The sequence below is a fragment of the Geotrypetes seraphini genome, chromosome 5 (genome assembly GCF_902459505.1).
Source record: "Geotrypetes seraphini chromosome 5, aGeoSer1.1, whole genome shotgun sequence".
NCBI lineage: Eukaryota > Metazoa > Chordata > Amphibia > Gymnophiona > Dermophiidae > Geotrypetes > Geotrypetes seraphini.
Window position 1 is genome coordinate 41678566 of NC_047088.1, and position 19539 is coordinate 41698104.

Sequence of the window (19539 nt, forward strand, 5' to 3'; positions counted from 1 at the left end):
GGTTTTTTCATTCTCTGGAAACTTAGATCCATTAAATCATATTTTGATACGTCAGCATTCAGAATCCTGGTACAATCCCTCGTATTAAGTCAACTTGATTACTGTAATATCGCCTATCTAGCAATTTCCCAAAAGAATATGCAACGTTTACAATTAATGCAAAATGCAGCGGTCAGACTAATCTTCGGGCTAAAGAAATTTGATCACGTGACATCTTACTACCGGCAGCTGAACTGGCTGCCCATGGAAGCGCGCGTAAAGTTTAAGTTCGCCTGCCTTTGCTTTAAAGTACTAGCCCCTAAGTACATAACTGACCTTTTCTCCCTCTCAGCCAACAGACACAAGAGAAGCTCACATTTGACCTTCATTTCCCCCCCAGTTAGAGGATGTAAACTAAAAAAACACCATCAACACCTTCTCTCACATCAGGCAGCATTATGGGGTAAAGATCTAGAACAATTGCTCTCGCCCACTACTTATGAGGAATTCAGATAGCGCCTAAAAACATATCTCTTCCTGAAATATCTAGACAGCTAACCTGTACATCTCTTTCCCCTCAATAACGGTTCCCTTGACCTCTTAACCATTTTCTCTCACCTCCTTTAAGTTCAATCAATTTGTACTTTTTTTTTAATCTTATGTAAACCGCATAGAACTTCACGGTCCTGCGGTATATAAACTGTTATTATTATTAACCCAAGAAGCAATGGTCCATGGAGGATTCAGGACCAGACAATTCCTTATGAGCCATATGGAAACAACAAATAAACAAGTTTTGAAATAAAAAGGGCTAGTGAATCTGGAAAGTAAATCAAAAGAATGTCATCCCCTTTCTCTGCCATATCCTCACCTAAGACTCTCCATTGAAAATGTGCTCGATGACTTCAAAGATACCGTTGTTACATCACTCCTCAAAAAACCCTCGCTGGACCCTACTTGCCCTTCCAACTATCGTCCTTTCTCCCTCCTCCCCTTCTTATCCAAGCTACTTGAACATGCTATTCATTGCCATTGTCTTGATTCTCTTTCATCTCAAACTATACTTGACCCACTTCAATCAGGCTTTCACCCTCTTCATTGTACAGAAACTGCCCTTCCAAAAGTCTCCATCGACCTGCTCCTGGCCAAATTCAAAGGCCACTCAATCCTTAGACTTCTTGGGCCACAGCTTTTGACACAGTAAGTGATATGCTGTCCTTGCTTGGATTTCAGGGTTCTGTTATCTCATAGTTTTCTTCCTATCTTTCCCATCGCACATTTAGCGTATGCTGTGGTGGATCCTCCTCCACTGCCATCCCACTGTTATGCGGTATATAAAAACGGTGTACCTCAGGGCTCTGTCCTGGGACATTTTTTTTCCCATTTATACTTCTTCCCTTGGTACTCTAATCTCCTCCCACGACTTTCAGTATTACCTCTATGCCAACGACTCACAGATCTACCTCTCTACACAAAATCTCAACATTCAGTCCCGGGTTTCAACCTGTTTGTCTGACATCACTACCTGGATGTCTCACTGTCATCTAAAATTAAACATGGCCAAAACTGAGTTCTGTATCTCTCCACCTAAGCACATCTCTCCTCTTCCCCCATTCTCTATTTCGTGAACACCCCCCTCATCCTCCCTGTCTTGTTGCTTGCAACCTCAGGGTAACTTTGACTCATCTCTCTCCTTTTATTCACATATCCAACAGACTGCCAAAACCCGTCATTTCTTCTTCTACAACAGGGGTGTCAAAGTCCCTCCTCAAGGGCTGCAATCCAGTTGGGTTTTCAGGATTTCCCCAATGAATATGCATGAGATCTATTAGCATTCTTCTTCTCTACCCACTATTTTAAGTTCTTGTAAACCGTGTCGAGCTCCATTCTCATGGAGATGATGCGGTATATAAACTTAAGGTTTAGATTAGATTAGATAGTCACTGGGGAAATCCTGAAAACCTGACTGGATTGCGGCCCTCGAGGAGGGACTTTGACACCCCTGCTCTACAATATCACTAAAATCAGATCCTTCCTTTCTGAGCGCACTGCTAAGACCCTCATCACCTCTTGCCTAGACTACTGCAACTGCTTCTCACTGGCCTTCTGCTAAACCATCTCTCTCCCCTTCAATCTGTTCAGAATTCTGCTGCATGCCTCATATTCCGCCAATGTTGCTTATGCCCACATTACTTTTCTCCTCAAGTCACTTCACTGGCTCCCTATCCGTTTCTGCATATAGTTCAAACTCCTCTTAATGACCTACAAGTATATTCATTCCACAGCTACTCAGTATCTCTCCCCCCCAGGTACTCCACTCATCAGACAAGTCTCTGTTATCTGTACCCTTCTCTATGACCAACTCCAGACTATGTCCCTTCTACTTTGCTGCACCATATGCCTGGAATAAAGTGCCTGACTCGATACATCAAGCTCCGTCTCTGACAGTATTCAAATCCAGACTCAAAGACCACTTCTTTGAAGCTACTTTCAGTTCCAAACTCCAATCCATCTGCTAAGCATCAATATCTGTCTTATCATTCCCTCTGTAATTCTCCCACCTGAGCACTGTGTATAGATGCACCTTCTTATCCAATCGGTCTGTCTTGACTAGATTGTAAGCTCTTTTTGAGCAACTTTCTCTTCTATGCTTTGATATTCAGTGCTGTGTATATCTAGCAACACTATAGAAATGTTAAGTAGTAGTAATAAGATTGCCTCATGACATTTTGTCATGGTGACTTTCTTTTCATGTCATGTTGTCCGAGGATATTTTAACAGGCCACCCTCGGATCGCTCAAGGAGACTGTGGCTAGATCTTTAATAGATGCGTTAGATTTGTGACTACACAGTATTCCCATAGGTGCAAAGTGTTTCAACGCCATCTAGTGGATTGTTTACCCACACCCCAGATGACGCAGGCTGCAGTGTCGTAGCTGAAACACAGACTGTGTCTGAAAGGATCCACAAAAGGATGTGTCATTTGGACCGATATTTATTTATTTCTATATGTGTTGTATCTAACATATGATTTGAAACTCAAACTCTGCCACAGATTGATGTGTACAGTTCCCTCCCCACTTTCTTTCTTTTCTTGCCCTGAGGATGAAATGAAAGAAGCTGTCGAATTGAGTTGTATATAAATATGTTACATAAGAACATAAGATCTGCCGCTGCTGGGTCAGACCAGTGGTCCATCGTGTCCAGCAGTCTGTTCATGCGGCGGCCCTTAGGTCAAAGACCAGTGCCCTACTAGAGTCTAGCCTTACTTGCGAATGTTCTGGTTCAGCAGGAACTTATCTAACCTTTTCTTGAATCCCTGAAGGGTGCTTTCCCCTATAACAGCCTCTGGAAGAGCGTTCCAGATTTCTACCACTCTCTGGGTGAAGAAGAACTTCCTTACGTTTGTACAGTCTATTCCCTTTTAACTTTAGAGAGTGCCCTTTCATTCTCTCCAGCTTGGAGAGGGTGAACAATCTTTTTTTTCTACTAAGTCAATTCCCTTCAATATCTTGAATGTTTCAAACATGTCCCCTCTCAGTCTTCTCTTCTCACGGGAGTAGAGGCCCAGTTTCTCTAGCCTCTCATTGTATGGCAATTCCTCCAGTTCCTTAACCATTTTTGCCGCTCTTCTCTGGACCCTTTCGAGTAGTACTATGTCCTTTTACATGTACGGCGACTAGTGTTGGACACAGTACTCCAGGTGGGGGCACACCATGGTACAGCGGCATGATACCCTTCTCCAATCTGTTTGTGATCCCCTTCTTAATCATTCCTAGCATTCTGTTTGCCCTTTTTGCCGCCACTGCACATTGCGTGGTTTCACTGACTTGTCTACAGTACTCTCAAGTCTCTTTCTTGGGGGCTCTCTCCTAGTGCAGCATATGATTTTTGTTACCAACATGCATCACCTTGCACTTATCCACGTTGAACCTCATTTGCCATTTCGCGGCCCATTCCTCAAGTGTGTTTATGTCTCGTTATAGGTCTTCACATCCTCCTGTGTCCTCACTACTCTGAATAGCATTGTATTATCCACAAATTTAATCACCTCGCTCGTTTATAAATATGTTGAAGAGCACAGGCCCGAGCACCGAACCTGCAGCATTCCACTCGTGACACTTTCCCAGTCCGAGCATTGTCCATTTATCCCCACTCTCTGTTTCCTATCCGCCAACCAGTTTTTAATCCACATGAGTATTTCACCCTCGATTCCATGGCTCGCAATTTTTCAAAGTAGACGTTCATAGGGAACCTTTCTATATGTGATGAGAGTGATGAGGAGAAAGCAAATGTGCTAAACAAATACTTCTGTTCTGTGTTCACAGAAGAAAATCCTGGAGAAGGACCGAGATTGTCTAGCAAAGTTACACGAGAAAATGGAGTAGATTCTGCGCCGTTCACGGAGGAGGGTGTTTATGAGCAACTTGAAAAACTGAAGGTGGACAAAGCGATGGGACCAGACGGGATCCATCCCAGGATACTAAGGGAACTCAGAGAGGTTCTGGCGAGTCCTATTAAAGACTTGTTCAACAAATCTCTGGAGACGGGAGTGATTCCTGGGGATTGGAGGAGAGCGGATGTGGTCCCTATTCATAAAAGTGGTCAAGGGATGAAGCAGGAAACTACAGGCCGGTGAGCCTCACTTCAGTTGTTGGAAAAATAATGGAAGTGTTGCTGAAAGAAAGGATAGTGTATTTCCTTGAATCTAATGGGTTACAGGATCCGAGGTAACATGGCTTTACAAAAGGTAAATCGTGCCAAACGAACCTGATTGAATTTTTTGATTGGGTGACCAGAGAGCTGGATCGAGGACATATGCTAGATGTAATTTACTTGGATTTCAGCAAAGCCTTTGATACAGTTCCTCATAGGAGGCTGTTGAACAAACTTGAAGGGCTGAAGTTAGGACCCAAAGTGGTGAACTGGGTCAGAAACTGGCTGTCAGACAGACGCCAGAGGGTGGTGGTTAATGGAAGTCGCTCGAAGGAAGGAAAGGTGACTAGTGGAGTCCCTCAGGGTTCGGTGCTGGGGCCAATCCTGTTCAATATGTATGTAAGTGACATTGCTGAAGGGTTAGAAGGAAAAGTGTGCCTTTTTGCAGATGATACCAAGATTTGTAACAGAGTAGACACCGAAGAGGGAGTGGAAAATATGAAAAAGGATCTGCAAAAGTTAGAGGAATGGTCTAATGCCTGGCAACTAAAATTCAATGCAAAGAAATGCAGAGTAATGCATTTGGGGATTAATAATAGGAAGGAACCGTATATGCTGGGAGGAGAGAAGCTTATATGCACGGACGGGGAGAGGGACCTTGGGGTGATAGTGTCCGAAGATCTAAAGGCAAAAAAACAGTGTGACAAGGCAGTGGCTGCTGCCAGAAGGATTCTGGGCTGTATAAAGAGAGGCGTAGTCAGTAGAAGGAAGAAGGTGTTGATGCCCCTGTACAGGTCATTGGTGAGGCCCCACTTGGAGTATTGTGTTCAGTTTTGGAGACCGTATCTGGCGAAAGACGTGAGAAGACTTGAGGCGGTCCAGAGGAGGGCGACGAAAATGATAGGAGGCTTGCGCCAGAAGACGTATGAGGAGAGACTGGAAGCCCTGAATATGTATACCCTAGAGGAAAGGAGAGACAGGGGAGATATGATTCAGACGTTCAAATACTTAAAGGGTATTAACGTAGAACAAAATCTTTTCCAGAGAAAGGAAAATGGTAAAACCAGAGGACATAATTTGAGGTTGAGGGGTGGTAGATTCAGGGGCAATGTTAGGAAATTCTACTTTACGGAGAGGGTGGTGGATGCCTGGAATGCGCTCCCGAGAGAGGTGGTGGAGAGTAAAACTGTGACTGAGTTCAAAGAAGCGTGGGATGAACACAGAAGATTTAGAATCAGAAAATAATATTAAATATTGAACTAGGCCAGTTACTGGGCAGACTTGTACGGTCTGTGTCTGTGCATGGCCGTTTGGAGGAGGATGGGCAGGGGAGGGCTTCAATGGCTGGGAGGGTGTAGATGGGCTGGAGTAAGTCTTAACAGAGATTTCGGCAGTTGGAACCCAAGCACAGTACCGGGTAAAGCTTTGGATTCTCGCCCAGAAATAGCTAAGAAGAAAAAAAAAAAAAAATTTAAATTGAATCAGGTTGGGCAGACTGGATGGACCATTCGGGTCTTTATCTGCCGTCATCTACTATGTTACTATGGTCCAAAATAGCAATATTTTTTTAAGATAACAGGCTGGTATTAGTTGATATAGTCTTTATAAACCAAGTATATTTTTGGACATTTCATATAGGAGTCCAGTTATGAAATTACCCTATAATGCAATAAGAATTATGCATATATGAATGAACTAACTTAAGATCAACTTCTACCCTGGATTAATATCATGGAAAGCCAGAGAAATCTTAACTCATTATTTATACTCACCTTCAGATAACAGCAAAGGCCATCTCCTTTAAGATTTCCTTCCTTATCCTTGTATAACTTGATTTTATACTCTTCCGTCTGTGGGTCCCGCATGATGATACCACACTTTGACATAATCTCTACAAATTCATCTTCTGTAATATCTGGAGGAAGACCTACAAAGTAAGGGAGTAGAGCAAGGAAACATAAACAACTAGATGGTTTATGGCAGTGTCTCTCAAACTTTCTAGATCCGGGGCACACAAACGTAGTGGCCATGGCTTGAAGTGCGCAGATGTCGCCGTGATGACATCACACATATATGTGACATCATCATGTCGATGTCCACACACATGCAGAGGTCCTCCACGTGGGCCCTGAGACGCCAGTAGGGAAGAGGGCTGGAGAGAAGGAGAGACACTGGTGCCAGCTGATTGCCTACAGCTGGGGTGTCAAAGTCCCTCCTCAAGGGCAGCAATCCAGCTGGGTTTTCAGGATTTCCCCAATGAATATGCATGAGATCTATTAGCATACAATGAAAGCAGTGCATGCAAATAGATCTCATGCATATTCATTGGGGGAAATCCTGAAAACCCAACTGGATTGTGGCCCTCAAGGAGGGACCTTGACACCCCTAGCCTACAGCAGTGTTTCTCAACTACTTCAAGCTAAGTATCCCTAAGTCTAACAAATATCAACTGAGTTCCCCCAACCACAGACCTCCCCAGGCCCACCCAAGCTCTGGCCCAGATCCCATCGCCTTTACTAATTTTAATGCAATTTTTCCATTCATTTTTCATATACACATCATATACACAGCAGATATAAATTTTCAAAACTGATACATTTCAATCACTATATTGAAAATAAAATCAATTTAACAACCATCGATCCTCTGCAGGCTTCTGTAATTAGCTTTAAAGGTGAGACCAGGAGGAAAGCTGGAGGACGCTAGAGAGAAGGGAGAAACTTGCAGGCCTTCGGCGAATCGGGCAGCGCTGGCGCTGTACCGTGTAGGGAAGTCAGTTTGCAGGCACCTCTCTTCCTCCTGTGTGCCGCGGCACACTTAGAATCTCAGGAGGCACACTAGTGTGCCTCAGCACACAGTTTGAGATACACTGGTTTATGGCAATCTTTCTGTGCAATCCCTGATGTCTTTAATTTTGCAGGAAAAACACTGAAGTATGTCTTACTTATAGAATACCTAGAAGGCATTTGACTGAATCTAAAATTGAGTGCAATGAAGTGCATTTTTTGGCAGCTACATAGCTTAAACATTAGAAAATGATTTAAAAATTTTCTAATTCAGAGTTTTATTTCAGGCGAGATGCACGTAAAGACAAGTAAACTCAAGCTACAGCCATCAGAAAAATCTAGCTGTTCAGGCGGCAATTCAGTGCAGTGTTGTGCCATATGGAAGGCCCTTGGTCCAAGCCACAGATTATAGAATACTGCCAGTTATGCACGTAACTTAATGGCAATTATGCTCATAAGTCTGCAGTTACATTCCTAACTTTAGGCACAAACACGCTAGCTCAGTGGCTGGTGTTACTTTTTATGCCTTGTTGCTGTCAGATGCGCAACTGATAGTATTCTATAACCTTAGCGCATGAGTTCAAGGTATGCTCTTCCCACATCATAGAAACATAGAAAGATGACGGCAGAAAACGGCTACAGCCCATCAAGTCTGCCCACTCTTCTGACCCACCCCATCAAGTCTGAGTGCTAATGACCCAGTTCCTTAGCTCGACCCCCGTAGGGATCCCACCTGGATGTCCCATTTATTCTTAAAGTCGAGCACGCTGGTGGCCTTGACCGCCTGCACCAGAAGTTTGTTCCAGTGATCTACCACCCTTTCTGTGAAGAAATACTTCCTGGTGTCACCATTAAATTTCCCTCCTCTGAGTCTGAGCGGGTGCCCCCTTGTGACCGAGGGTCCCCTGGGGAGGAATACATCGCTTTCCGCCTCGACACGACCTGTGATGTACTTAAATGTCTCAATCATGTCTCCCCTTTCTCTACGCTCCTCAAGAGTGTAGAGCTGTTGTTTGCCTAGTCTTTCTTCGTATGAGAGACTCTTGAGTCTGGAGACCATTCTAGTGGCCATTTGCTGGACCGATTCAGCTCGAAGCACATCTTTTTGGTAGTGTGGTCTCCAAAATTGCACACAGTATTCCAGATGAGGTCTCACCATGGTTCTGTAAAGCGGCATTATGACTTCAGGTTTGTGGCTGATGAAGCAGTTGCACGCTAAAGGAATTATGCACTAAGGTTATAGAACACCAACTGAATGCAGTTTTATGAATAACTGCCAATTAGTGCTAGTTAACTCCAATTATAATACCAATTAGCACTTAATTTAATAATTAACAATTAAGTTGCGTGCATAGCTAGCAGTATTCTATAATCTGAGGCTTGGAATCGCTCCCTTGCAGATTAGACCAAGGGCCTTCCATATGGCACAGCACTGCATTGAATTGCCGCCTGAGCAGCTGGATTTGTCTGATGGATGTAGCTTGAGTTTACTTGTCTTTAGATGCCTCTCACCTGAAATAAAACTCTGAATTAGAAAACAATTTTTACAGTCATTTTCTAATGTTTAAGCTATGCACTTCATTGCATTCAACTTTAGATTCAGTCAAATGCAGAATTTGCATTTAGCATCCACGTTAGGCAACCTTTTGGGACTTACCCCCTTGGTGGCCAGATTACGGGATTTCAGAAAACCACACAAGCTATGCCGTGGGACAGAGGGAATAGAGGGAAGGGGAAAAATTCCTGGGTGGCTGCACAAAAGCTCATGGTGCAGGCTGCAAACCTGATACTAACAGAACTGGACATATGGAAGAAAGAGGAGGAAACTATTGGGTCAAAAAATGAAATGCACCTGCAGCACAGAACTCCCGCCATGGGCTCAAGAACACGTGAACACAATTCTGGGGAGGTTAACAGGCAGCATCATTTGGATAAAGTATTCCTAACACAATTTCTCCTTTGTATGGTATAGTTTAGTGACTGGCATTTGTGAGAAATTTCAGATTGGCACAGCAAGTCTCCTAATTTAAAAAGGGATGTGTATTAGTACATTTGGAGAGAAGTTGAGAGTCTGATATTGTGGTTAGGTCTTCACTGCTTTATCTTTTGGACTGACTGTCCTTTAAATTGTAGCCTTGTTTGATATACAGGTTTTGCATAATTTATTCATTATTCTTTATATGTCCTCAGTTGTCTTTTGTTTGGTACATCTGTTATCTGTGGTGTAGTGTGCCCCTGCTTTTATTTATGGGCAATGGCTTTCGGTTATTCATTTTAGGTGTGAACTGCATTGGTGTTCTGTAAAAGGAAGGACATAAAGCCAGTCTCAAACTAAACTAATCTTCAAATGACTAAAACACATAAATAAGAGCTGCTCAACAGGAGTTAACTCTACCACAATCTTACTTCCAGTGCATGGGTTTGACCAATGCATTGCATATGAAAGCTGTGCACCTACCAGTCACATAGACATTTGGATTTCTAGCTTCTTCAACATTAAACCAACCTGAAAAAATTAAGAGGGAAAAAAAGGGTGAATGCTACAATAAATACAATAGAACTAAAAAGACACCATAAAACAGCCAGTCAGTAAAGCAGAATCTCAACACCAAAAACCCAAAGTTTAGTCATTTTTAAATGTTGAGGTGCAGATATACTGAAGCCCTAAGGCACACTGTTCTATATACTTGCTAGTTCAATATCAGTTCTAGACATAAGAATGTTAATTCAGTCCTGTATTGGAGTATAAATTTATACATATTTCCTGTTAACACACAATCCTGCACAGGAACAAGGAGGAAGAAGAGACAGCATGGTTCCTCTTTCCACACCTCACCAGGAGGAAGAGAAAGACTACACTTGCTCTGCTGCCTGGAGTCTGACTGCTCTATTTAAACTATGCAGACCAAATGCAGCAGTCAGACGCTAGGTGGCAAAGGAGAATATGGCTTCACATTCTCTTTCTCCGCCTCTTGCCAGGTGTGGTGGAACAAGTTTCCAGGGGAGGGGGAGGGAAGAGGGGGAAACAAAACAGAATGCAAAGCTCAGGGGTTTTCCAAAGGTAAGAAAACAGAGAGCAAGCTGGGGGGAAGAAGAAAGAATCAGAGGGCCTGCTGAGAGGTGGGAAAAGAAATTGGGAAGGGCAGAGGAAGAGCTCTGGCAGATAAGGAAAAAACAGAGGAGCAGAGAGAGGGAAACAAAACTAGATGGTGAGAGAAAAAGAGTTAGAGAGAGAACAGTATATAGGGTGGGTGGGGAGTGAAGGTGAGAGATAGTAGAAAAGAGGAAGAGGGGAAAGATATCTCTTTAGGCAGACTGGATGGACCATGCAGGTCTTTATCTACCAACATCTATTATGTTACTATGCCAAAGCAATGTAAGGCTCTGTGGGCTATCCCAAAGCCACACCTGCCACTGCAGCATAATCCAATTCAACTATTAACTTCTAACCAAAACTATATACAGAGAGAAAAAGAAAAGAACTCAGGGAGTCCCCAGGATTACAGTCTTTTAGCCTCAGACTGGTGAGGCTGAACTAAAGGGCAGGAAATTAACAGGTATGACCAAATTTCACCTTCAGGATCCCAGCCACACTAGCTGAACAAGTGGAATATACATAAGCCAAATCTCACTGGGAGAGGGGAAGATAAGGCCCCCCTGGATCATGACTCTGCCAAAGACCAACTGGTCGCAGAAAGAGGAAGACAGGCAAAAATATCTGGTTAAGATGCGGCTGGTTAAGCAGTCAGGAAAGCAAAGATACAAATGGAAGAAAAAACGCTGATACGGGAAAACGGGGAGACAAGACAAAACATTTTTTAGATATATCAGTGATAGCAAGAAGTGCAAAAGTGGCATTGTGAGACTCAAAAGTAAAGGGGAGAAATATGTAGAAGCTGATAAAGAAAAGGCTGAATTGTTTAACAAATATTTCTGTTGTGTTCACTGGTGAAGCACTGGGATTAGAACCACAGAAGTCAAACACTAACAGGGATGGAGTAGTGGTAGACTTTGATCGATTTTCAGAGGATTGTGTTCGTGAGGAGCTAGCTAGCTAAATTAAAGGTAGACAAAGCAATGGGGCTGGATGGTGCTGAAGGGACTTATGGAAGTTCTGTTGGCTCCGCTGACTGACCTTTTCAATGCTTCTCTAGAGTCGGGAGTGGTACCAGAGGACTGGAGAAGGGCAGATGTGGTCCCTCTACACAAAAGTAGAAGTAAGGAAGAAGTAGGGAATTACATGCCAGTAAGTCTGACTACTGTGATAAGCAAATTAATAGAAACACTTTATTATTATTTATTATTTGTTAGGAGGGGAAGTGGGAGGGTATTATTTTATGCATCTCATAATATATATGTGTTTGTCAATATTTTTATTATAATTGTTATTTGTATTGGGAAGGGAGGGTTTTAAATTTTAGTAACAATTGTTATACATACTATGTAAAACATACATTTTCAGTTATTACTGTACATGAATTTAGAATGATATATTGTATTTACAGTGATACATGAAAGAAAATCAAGTGTATATTTTATGAGATCATATAAATTTCTGATACACTTGTTGTAGTATGAAAAATGAATAAAACATTAAAAAAAAAAAAAAAAGAAACACTTTTTAAACAGAGAATGGTGAAGTTTCTGGAATACAGTGAATTACAGGACCGAAGACAACATTGATTCACTAGAGATAGGTCTTGTCAAACAAATATGATCAATTTCTTTGACTGGGTGATCAGAGAATTGGATCGAGGGAGTGCGATAAGATGTGGTGTATTTAGATTTTAGCAAAGCCTTTGACAGTGTTCCACACAGATGTCTAATAAATAAACTGAGTGCCCTTGGGATGGGCCTCAAAGTGGGTCAGAAACTTGTTGAGAGGAAGATGACAGAGGGTAGTGGTCAATAGAAATCGCTTTGAGGAAATGGGTGTTACCGTGGTATGCAAACACCTGAAGGAACGGTTCAGTTTATGGGGTGAAATACTTATGTGCACGACAGAAGAGCAGGACTTGGGTTTGATTGTATATGATGATCTTAAGGTAGCCAAACAGGTTGAAAAGGTGATAGTGAAAGCTAGACAGATGCTAGGGTGCATAGGAAGAGGTATGGCCAGTAGGAAAAAGGAGGTATTCATGCCTCTGTATAAGACTCCGGTGAGACCTCATTTAGAATATTGTGCACAATTCTGGAGACTGCACCTTCATAAAGATATAAAAAAAGATGGAATTGGTCCAGAGGAAGGCTACTAAAACATTACATTACATTAGGGATTTCTATTCCGCCTGTGCCTTGCGGTTCTAGGCGGATTACATTGTAGAAGATATCTGGACATTTCCAGTAGAATTACATTTCAGGATAGGAGTATATTACAGTAACAGTAAAGAGTTATGATACTTCAAGTTCACAGAAGATAATACTTGTCACATAAGTTATTACATATAACAGAAGATAGTGTATTTTGCAGAGGTAATACATGGCAACTCGATCGTTTAAATCTGGTGTAAAGTAGAAGAGTTACATTACATTTTAGGTCACAGACAAAGAGATAGTATAGATGGGTGTTTCCGAAGTCGTTGGTTGGGAACTCATTGGGTGGTGGTTAGAGTGATGGGAGATATTTTTTGAACAGTAGTGTTTTTATTTCTTTGCGGAACTCTTTTATGTCTGTTGTTTTGGTCAGTAATTTTGAGATGTCAGAGTCTATTTTAGCTGCCTGTGTCCCCAGGAGGTTGTCGTATAGTTTCTTACGACAAGTTCCGTTGAGTGGTGGATAGGTGAAAAGGTTCTGTGTTCTCCTTCTTCTTGGTGGTTGATAGTGATGGAAACGATTAATTAGGTAATTGGGTGCCGTGCCATGGGTTACTTTGAAAATGAGACAGTAGAGTTTGAATTGTGTTCTTGCTTTTATTGGTAGCCAGTGAGATTCTAGGTATGCATTGGTAATGTGGTCGTATTTGCTGAGTGAGTATATGAGTCTGAGGGCTGTGTTCTGGATGGTCTGTAGTTTTTTTATTGTGTTGGTCGGGCAAGGTAAGTAGAGGCTGTTGCAATAGTCGACAATACTTAGCACAAGGGATTGGACAATGATCCTGAATTGGTCTTTGTTAAAGAATTTCCTGATTTTTCTTAAATTTCGCATTGTAAAGAATGCTTTTTGGGTGACTTTTAGGATTTGTGTTTGCATTGTGCAACATCTGTCTAAATGTATTCCTAGGATTTTAAGGGAGTTCTGTATAGGGTACTTGATTGAGTTTACTTCCAGTTCTGTTAGGGATGGTTTTTTGTCCTTCTCTAGTAATAAGAATTTGGTTTTGTCAGAGTTCAACTTCAACTTGTGATCTGTCATCCATTTATCCACTGTTTCTAATGTAGTTTTCAAGCGTTCTGTGGAGATTGGGTTGTGTATGTCGAATGGAAGGAGGATGGTTATGTCGTCTGCGTAGCTGAAAGAAGTAATATTTTGGGTGTCTAGGGTGGTGCCTAGGGAGGATATGAATAGGTTGAAAAGTGTGGGAGAGAGGGGAGAGCCTTGTGGTACTCCACATGGATTGGACCATGGTTCTGATAGAATGTCTTTAGATTTGACTCTGTATGTTCTAGTTTTAAGGAAGCCTTGGAACCAGTTATGAACTTTACCTGAAATTCCTATTGCGTCTAGTTTTTGGAGAAGAATGGAGTGGTCCACTAGATCGAATGCAGCTGAGAGATCAAATTGGATGATTAGCAGTCTATTTCCTTGGCTGAGGTGACTTCGAGCTATATCTAGTAGAGATACCAGGAGAGTTTCTGTACTGTAGTTGGTTCTGAATCCGGATTGGGATGGATGTAGGATATTGTGGGCTTCAAGGTAAGTGGACATTTGTTGTGCAACTAGTCCTTCTATTATTTTGACGTATGTTGGGATAGAAGCGATTGGTCTGTAATTTGATGGGTTATTTGTTAGACCTTTGGGATCCTTCAGTATAGGCGTGATTATAATTTCTCCGAGCTCTGGTGGGAACTGGCCTTCCCTGAGTGTGGTTTGTAGCCATAATGTATAGCTAGCTTTGAAGTTTATGGAAGCTGTTGCTAGTAGGTATGGTGGGCAGTTATTCAGGTCACATGATGATTTGCAATATTTTTTGTATAGTCTGTCCAGTTCAGTCCACTGGGTTGTAGGGAAGTCGGTCCAGAACCTGTCCGCTGATATTGCTTCATCTGATGTGGGTTTTGTTAGAATCTTGTCTGTGTTGTTTTGTGAGTTGTTGAATGTTGTTCTAATTGAGATGATTTTATTTTTGAAGTGGTCTGCTAACTGAGAGGCTGTAGGTGTTAGGTTTTCCTGGGTGGCTAGACAAGGTTTAGTGTCGGTAAGGTTTCTTACTAGGTTGAACAGTTTTTTTGTGTCTGGTTTGTCGGTGCCTATGAGGTTGGAGTAATAGTCTTTGCGTTTTTCCTTCAATTTGATTTTGTATTGTTTGATTTGGATTTTCCATTCTGTTTTAGTAATTTCTTGTTTTTGTTTTATCCATGCCCTTTCTAGTTGTCTACATTTCCTTTTTAGTTGTAGGAGTTCAGTGTCAAACCATTTATCTGATTGTCTGTGTATTTTGTGTGGTCTTCATCATAAGGCATATGGTAATAGACTTGAAGATCTCAATATGTATACTTTGGAGGAAAGGCAGGAGAGAAGAGATATGTGGCGTTAATACACGAGTTGAGTCTCTTCATTTGAAAGGAAGCTCTGGAATGAGAGGGCATAGGATGAAGTTGAGAGGTGGTAGGCTCAGGAGTATCTAAGGAAATACTTTTTTACAGAAAGGGTAGTGGAATGGTCTCCCGGAGGTGGTGGTGGAGACAGAGACTGTGTCTGAGTTCAAGAAAACGTGGGCTAGGCACGTGGGATCTCTTAGAGAGAGGAAGAGATAATGGTTACTGTGGATGGGCAGACTGGATGAGCCATTTGACTTTTATCTGCCATCATGTTTCTATGGTCTCTGGCTAGAACATCAATTCTGTAGCATTTCACAAAGGAGTGAAAAGACAATCAAGTGGCTGCATTACAAATGTTTTTATGTGAAACCATGTGGTCCTCCACCCATGAGGCTGCATGAGTAGAACGGGCCACAATGCCCTTTGAAACCAGTTTGTTCTGACACCTCTGTAGCTGCTTCAATCTAGCATGCTCTTGTTGCCTTGGGAGCCACCAGACCCTTGCACAGCCCATGGAACATAACAAAAAGGGTTTGAGAGAGAAAGAAATATTTGTTTTCTGCAAGCTGCAAAGCATTTGAGAACCAGGGAACAGATGCTTAGCCCAGAATGTTCTGGGTAAGATTACTCTTCTTTGGTCTTCTCTGCTTCCTCATTTCTTTGCTACCATGTAATTACCAAAGATCAAATGTACAAGTGGGCCAGCATGGCCCATGAAATTCTTTCCATCTCCCCTGTGTATGTGCATGTCTCTGAACTGGATGTAAGAGAAAGGGGAGAGTTTGAACAGAGCACTTGACAAATATGCCACTGGTTTACAAAGAATACTAAAATGACCTCAAGTGTGATAATATATCTAATAATTAGATTAGATCTTGTTCCATTAAATTTTCAGAGATTTATATACATTTCCAATTGCTCATGTACATTTTCTTTCCAGGATTCTATCAGCTTGGAAAAACTACAAAATCATAGTATAAGCATAAGAATAACTCTGATTCCAGTGAAGCTCTGAGGAAGTCTTTACCTGGCTCCAATTTTCTTTTCTCTGCTTTTGATTTTTGTTCCACCTGTGGAACAGGCAATGCATCATTGTTATCTGCAGTCTTTTTCTCTTCTTCAGGAACCTTGGGGTTCACAGCGATTTCATTTTCTGCCTGTGCAGCAGGAGCAGAGGAGGAATTCACATCATCTGCAGCAGTGCCATAGTTTGCATGGTACATAGCCAAGAAGTCCTCAGTTACCTTAAATAAGAAGACAAAAATGTCAACTTTTTATTATACAGGTACTCGTCGACTTATGACCTATTCACGTTACGACTGTTTGACTTTGACGCGATTACTACAGTTTCCCCCGCCAGCTGTTAGCAGCCCCAGTCTCCCGCACTCCCAAGTAATAATATAAAGAGGAGGAGGCACCACAACGAATGTTCACCATAAAGGGATTGTGCTGTGCTTGACTTAGAAAGTAAGAAAATGGTGATAAAATATTACTTTAAGATGATTACAATATCATTACCCAGTATAATACAGTATTCTTACCTTAGTCTAACATAGGTCATAAGTCGACGAGTACCTGTACTTTTAATTTATTTATGCCTGGTATGAAGTCTATTGATTTAAAGAAAATGCTCCCAATCAACAGTAGCACTGGCCCAATTCACAGATCGATGTCAACCATACAGTCCGTTCTCATTATTCACACATTCCTGATTCACGATTTTGCCTATCTGCAGTTGCATATGAATAGGTGATAGATACTCAATAGCCCCTCCCCATTACACACACACACACATTTTGACAATAATCAGGTGTTTAAACAACTATAATAAACTGGTGCTACATACAAGCTTGTCCAAGTTCAAATTATCTGTCTTATATATTAAGAGGGCCATTCCATGTCAAGTGGTCTAGGCCTCCCCACTTGACTATCTCAGAAGTTGATGAAATTTTTTACTAGAAGTATAATAGGACATACAATGTATATCTACAAAGTCTTAGAGCAGGATCTCAAACTTCTTCCAGTTAGGGGCCTCTTTTTTCGTTCCATGGAATATAGTGAAAAAGGTCAACTTTTGGTTCAGGGTGTGGAAAGGATAGTTACTTGACCAAGCTTAAAGTCAAATTTCTAGTACAACTTTTTGTGCTGAATCCAAATATACTACTCAGATCATTGATGCATGCTTTGGTGTATCACTGGAGGGCCACACAGTTGATGAAAAAGTTTTGTCATGAAATATACAGGCAAATATTTGACACAACATAGCTCCTGAACAGAAAACACAATAGGGCTCAGATTTTAGGAATTGGAAGAGATTAAGGCCAGTTATTGCCCCATAAATTTTTAGGCACGCTATGCTTTTCTTTCATGAAATAAATCTTTATTAAGATAAAAAAAATTTCAACTATGAATATTATTACCTATATTTAATGTCATATATCACAACTGTACATCCTCTAGTCTTTCTTTCTTTCTTTCACCAATTGAAAGAGCAATTTTGTTTAGCTACAAAACTCATTGAGCCACAATTTTGACCCACTATTCCTAATAGCTGAAAATAGACCTGGAAGTACACCAAGGTTTCAACCTTCATTTAACCTTAAAATATGTTGGAGATGTAGACAGGCACTGGAATAATGAGAGCAACTTTGAATTGGAAATTTGAGGCTTTCTACTATCTGTGATTTTTTATTAGGATGAAAAATTAATGTGATTAAAGAACAGTATGGTGAGGAAAGTAACAATTTCAAAGACAAATTGTGCTTCACAATCACTTCAAATGCTGCTCATCATGCAGCTAGTCTGAGTACAAATGCTTTGAATGTGTAGTCAATATTGGACAACATAGTTCATGACTAGCTTTACTTATCTTCCTGTTGAAGTTGTCATTGGAGCACAACAAAGAAAAATGGGGAGACCCAATGATCCACAGTGAAAACAATCCACCGATTAAAACAAAAAACTGTGGATACAGATGTTCTGGAGATAATTTATTATACACTGACATATAAAAACATGAAAATTCAATGAAAAAAGTACAATGATAAAAAATACAGTCTGGTTGGATTTTTACCACTGTATTTTTTATCATTGTACTTTTTTCATTGAATTTTCATGGGGTTTCTTTTTTCATTAAATCTTTATTGATTTTCAATTTAAATCCAAATATTACTTGTACAGAAAGCAATAATAGTGAAAACATTAAATACTTCAAAGTTATAATTCAAATTCATAATTCAAAGATAATATTAAACTATTTATGCTCAAGTCCTCATCTTTAGATCCAAGATTTCTAAAAATATAGCAAAACATAAGAGAAAATAATAATATTCAACAAGATGTTGAAAGCTATAGCGCTGAAACAAGGTCCCCCTACTTGAACAAATTGTAGGGCTCAATGGTCTCTTACATCCAGACGAGACATTGCCAAAAAGGTTGTCAATTGAGATGGTTCAAAGAACAGCATATTTACACAGGTGTCTCAAATAAAAAGTCGCCCTCAAAGATATAAGCCCATGTTTCAAAAGAAGAAATTCACGGCGGCACTTTTGCGTCTCTCGTGAAAGATCTGGGAACATTTGTATTTTATTTCCAAGAAAATTTTTAAAGTTTTAACAACCATGTTTTATCAATTGGTAATGCTAGAGTTATAATCAAAGTGGCTGACAATACTAAATCCTTATCAGAATTTCATCTTTTTATATGTCAGTGTATAATAAATCATCTCCAGAACATCTGTATCCACAGTTTATTGTTTTCATCGGAGGTTGTCATTGGAGCTTCAAGAACCATAAAAATATGTTCCTCTGAAAACCACATAGTGTCTTTTATAATGGGCCAATGAAAGGATCGAGCAGGGCCTTGTGGATGCAAAAAGTTAATTAAGTCATCATTGTGTTCTAAGAATATTTCAGAGATATTTCCAATCCACCAATAATTGTTATACATGCAAGCAACATAATGGCCGGGTTGCAGGTTGTCAAGTTGAATGAATGGAGGATTGCCTCATATACTCAAATATAAACCGGGAATTTTAGGCTCAAAAATGGGGGTCCCAGTTTATATTCGGGTCATCCCCCAGTGACCACCCAAAACCCTCCCGGACTTCCTGCAGTCCTGCCTTAGGCTACCGTAAATTCTTGTGGCAGCCTGTCAAGGAGTGGTGCAGGGCCGGCCGGGAGCACGAAAAGCTCGCTCCTGCGTACCGGTTCAGGTGCGCCGCTGGATACACGCTGGACCACCAGGGAACAGGTACGCGAGGGAGAGTGGTAATTGTTAGTGTCGGCCGGGGCAGGAGATGGGAGGGATCCCTCCTGTCCCGGCCTACCACCAGGTGGTTTAAGTTAAGGGGAATGGTTAATCTGCTGGCTGGGTTAGAGGGCAGAGGGGAGTATGGGATAATGAAGCCATTGTGACATCA

The 19539-nt window shown here is 41.2% G+C and overlaps 1 protein-coding gene across 1 annotated transcript in view; it reads right to left on the bottom strand.

Annotated features, from left to right (window-relative positions):
* Nucleotides 1-19539, bottom strand: part of HTATSF1 (HIV-1 Tat specific factor 1) — a 47361-nt gene that overhangs the window by 20314 nt on the left and 7508 nt on the right. Inside the window, exons 2-4 of the mRNA XM_033946316.1 lie at nucleotides 16147-16363; nucleotides 9880-9927; nucleotides 6408-6562 (exon numbers count right to left, since the gene is read on the bottom strand). Coding sequence (XP_033802207.1) covers nucleotides 6408-6562; nucleotides 9880-9927; nucleotides 16147-16363 — 420 coding nt within the window. The remainder of the gene's footprint in view (nucleotides 1-6407; nucleotides 6563-9879; nucleotides 9928-16146; nucleotides 16364-19539) is intronic.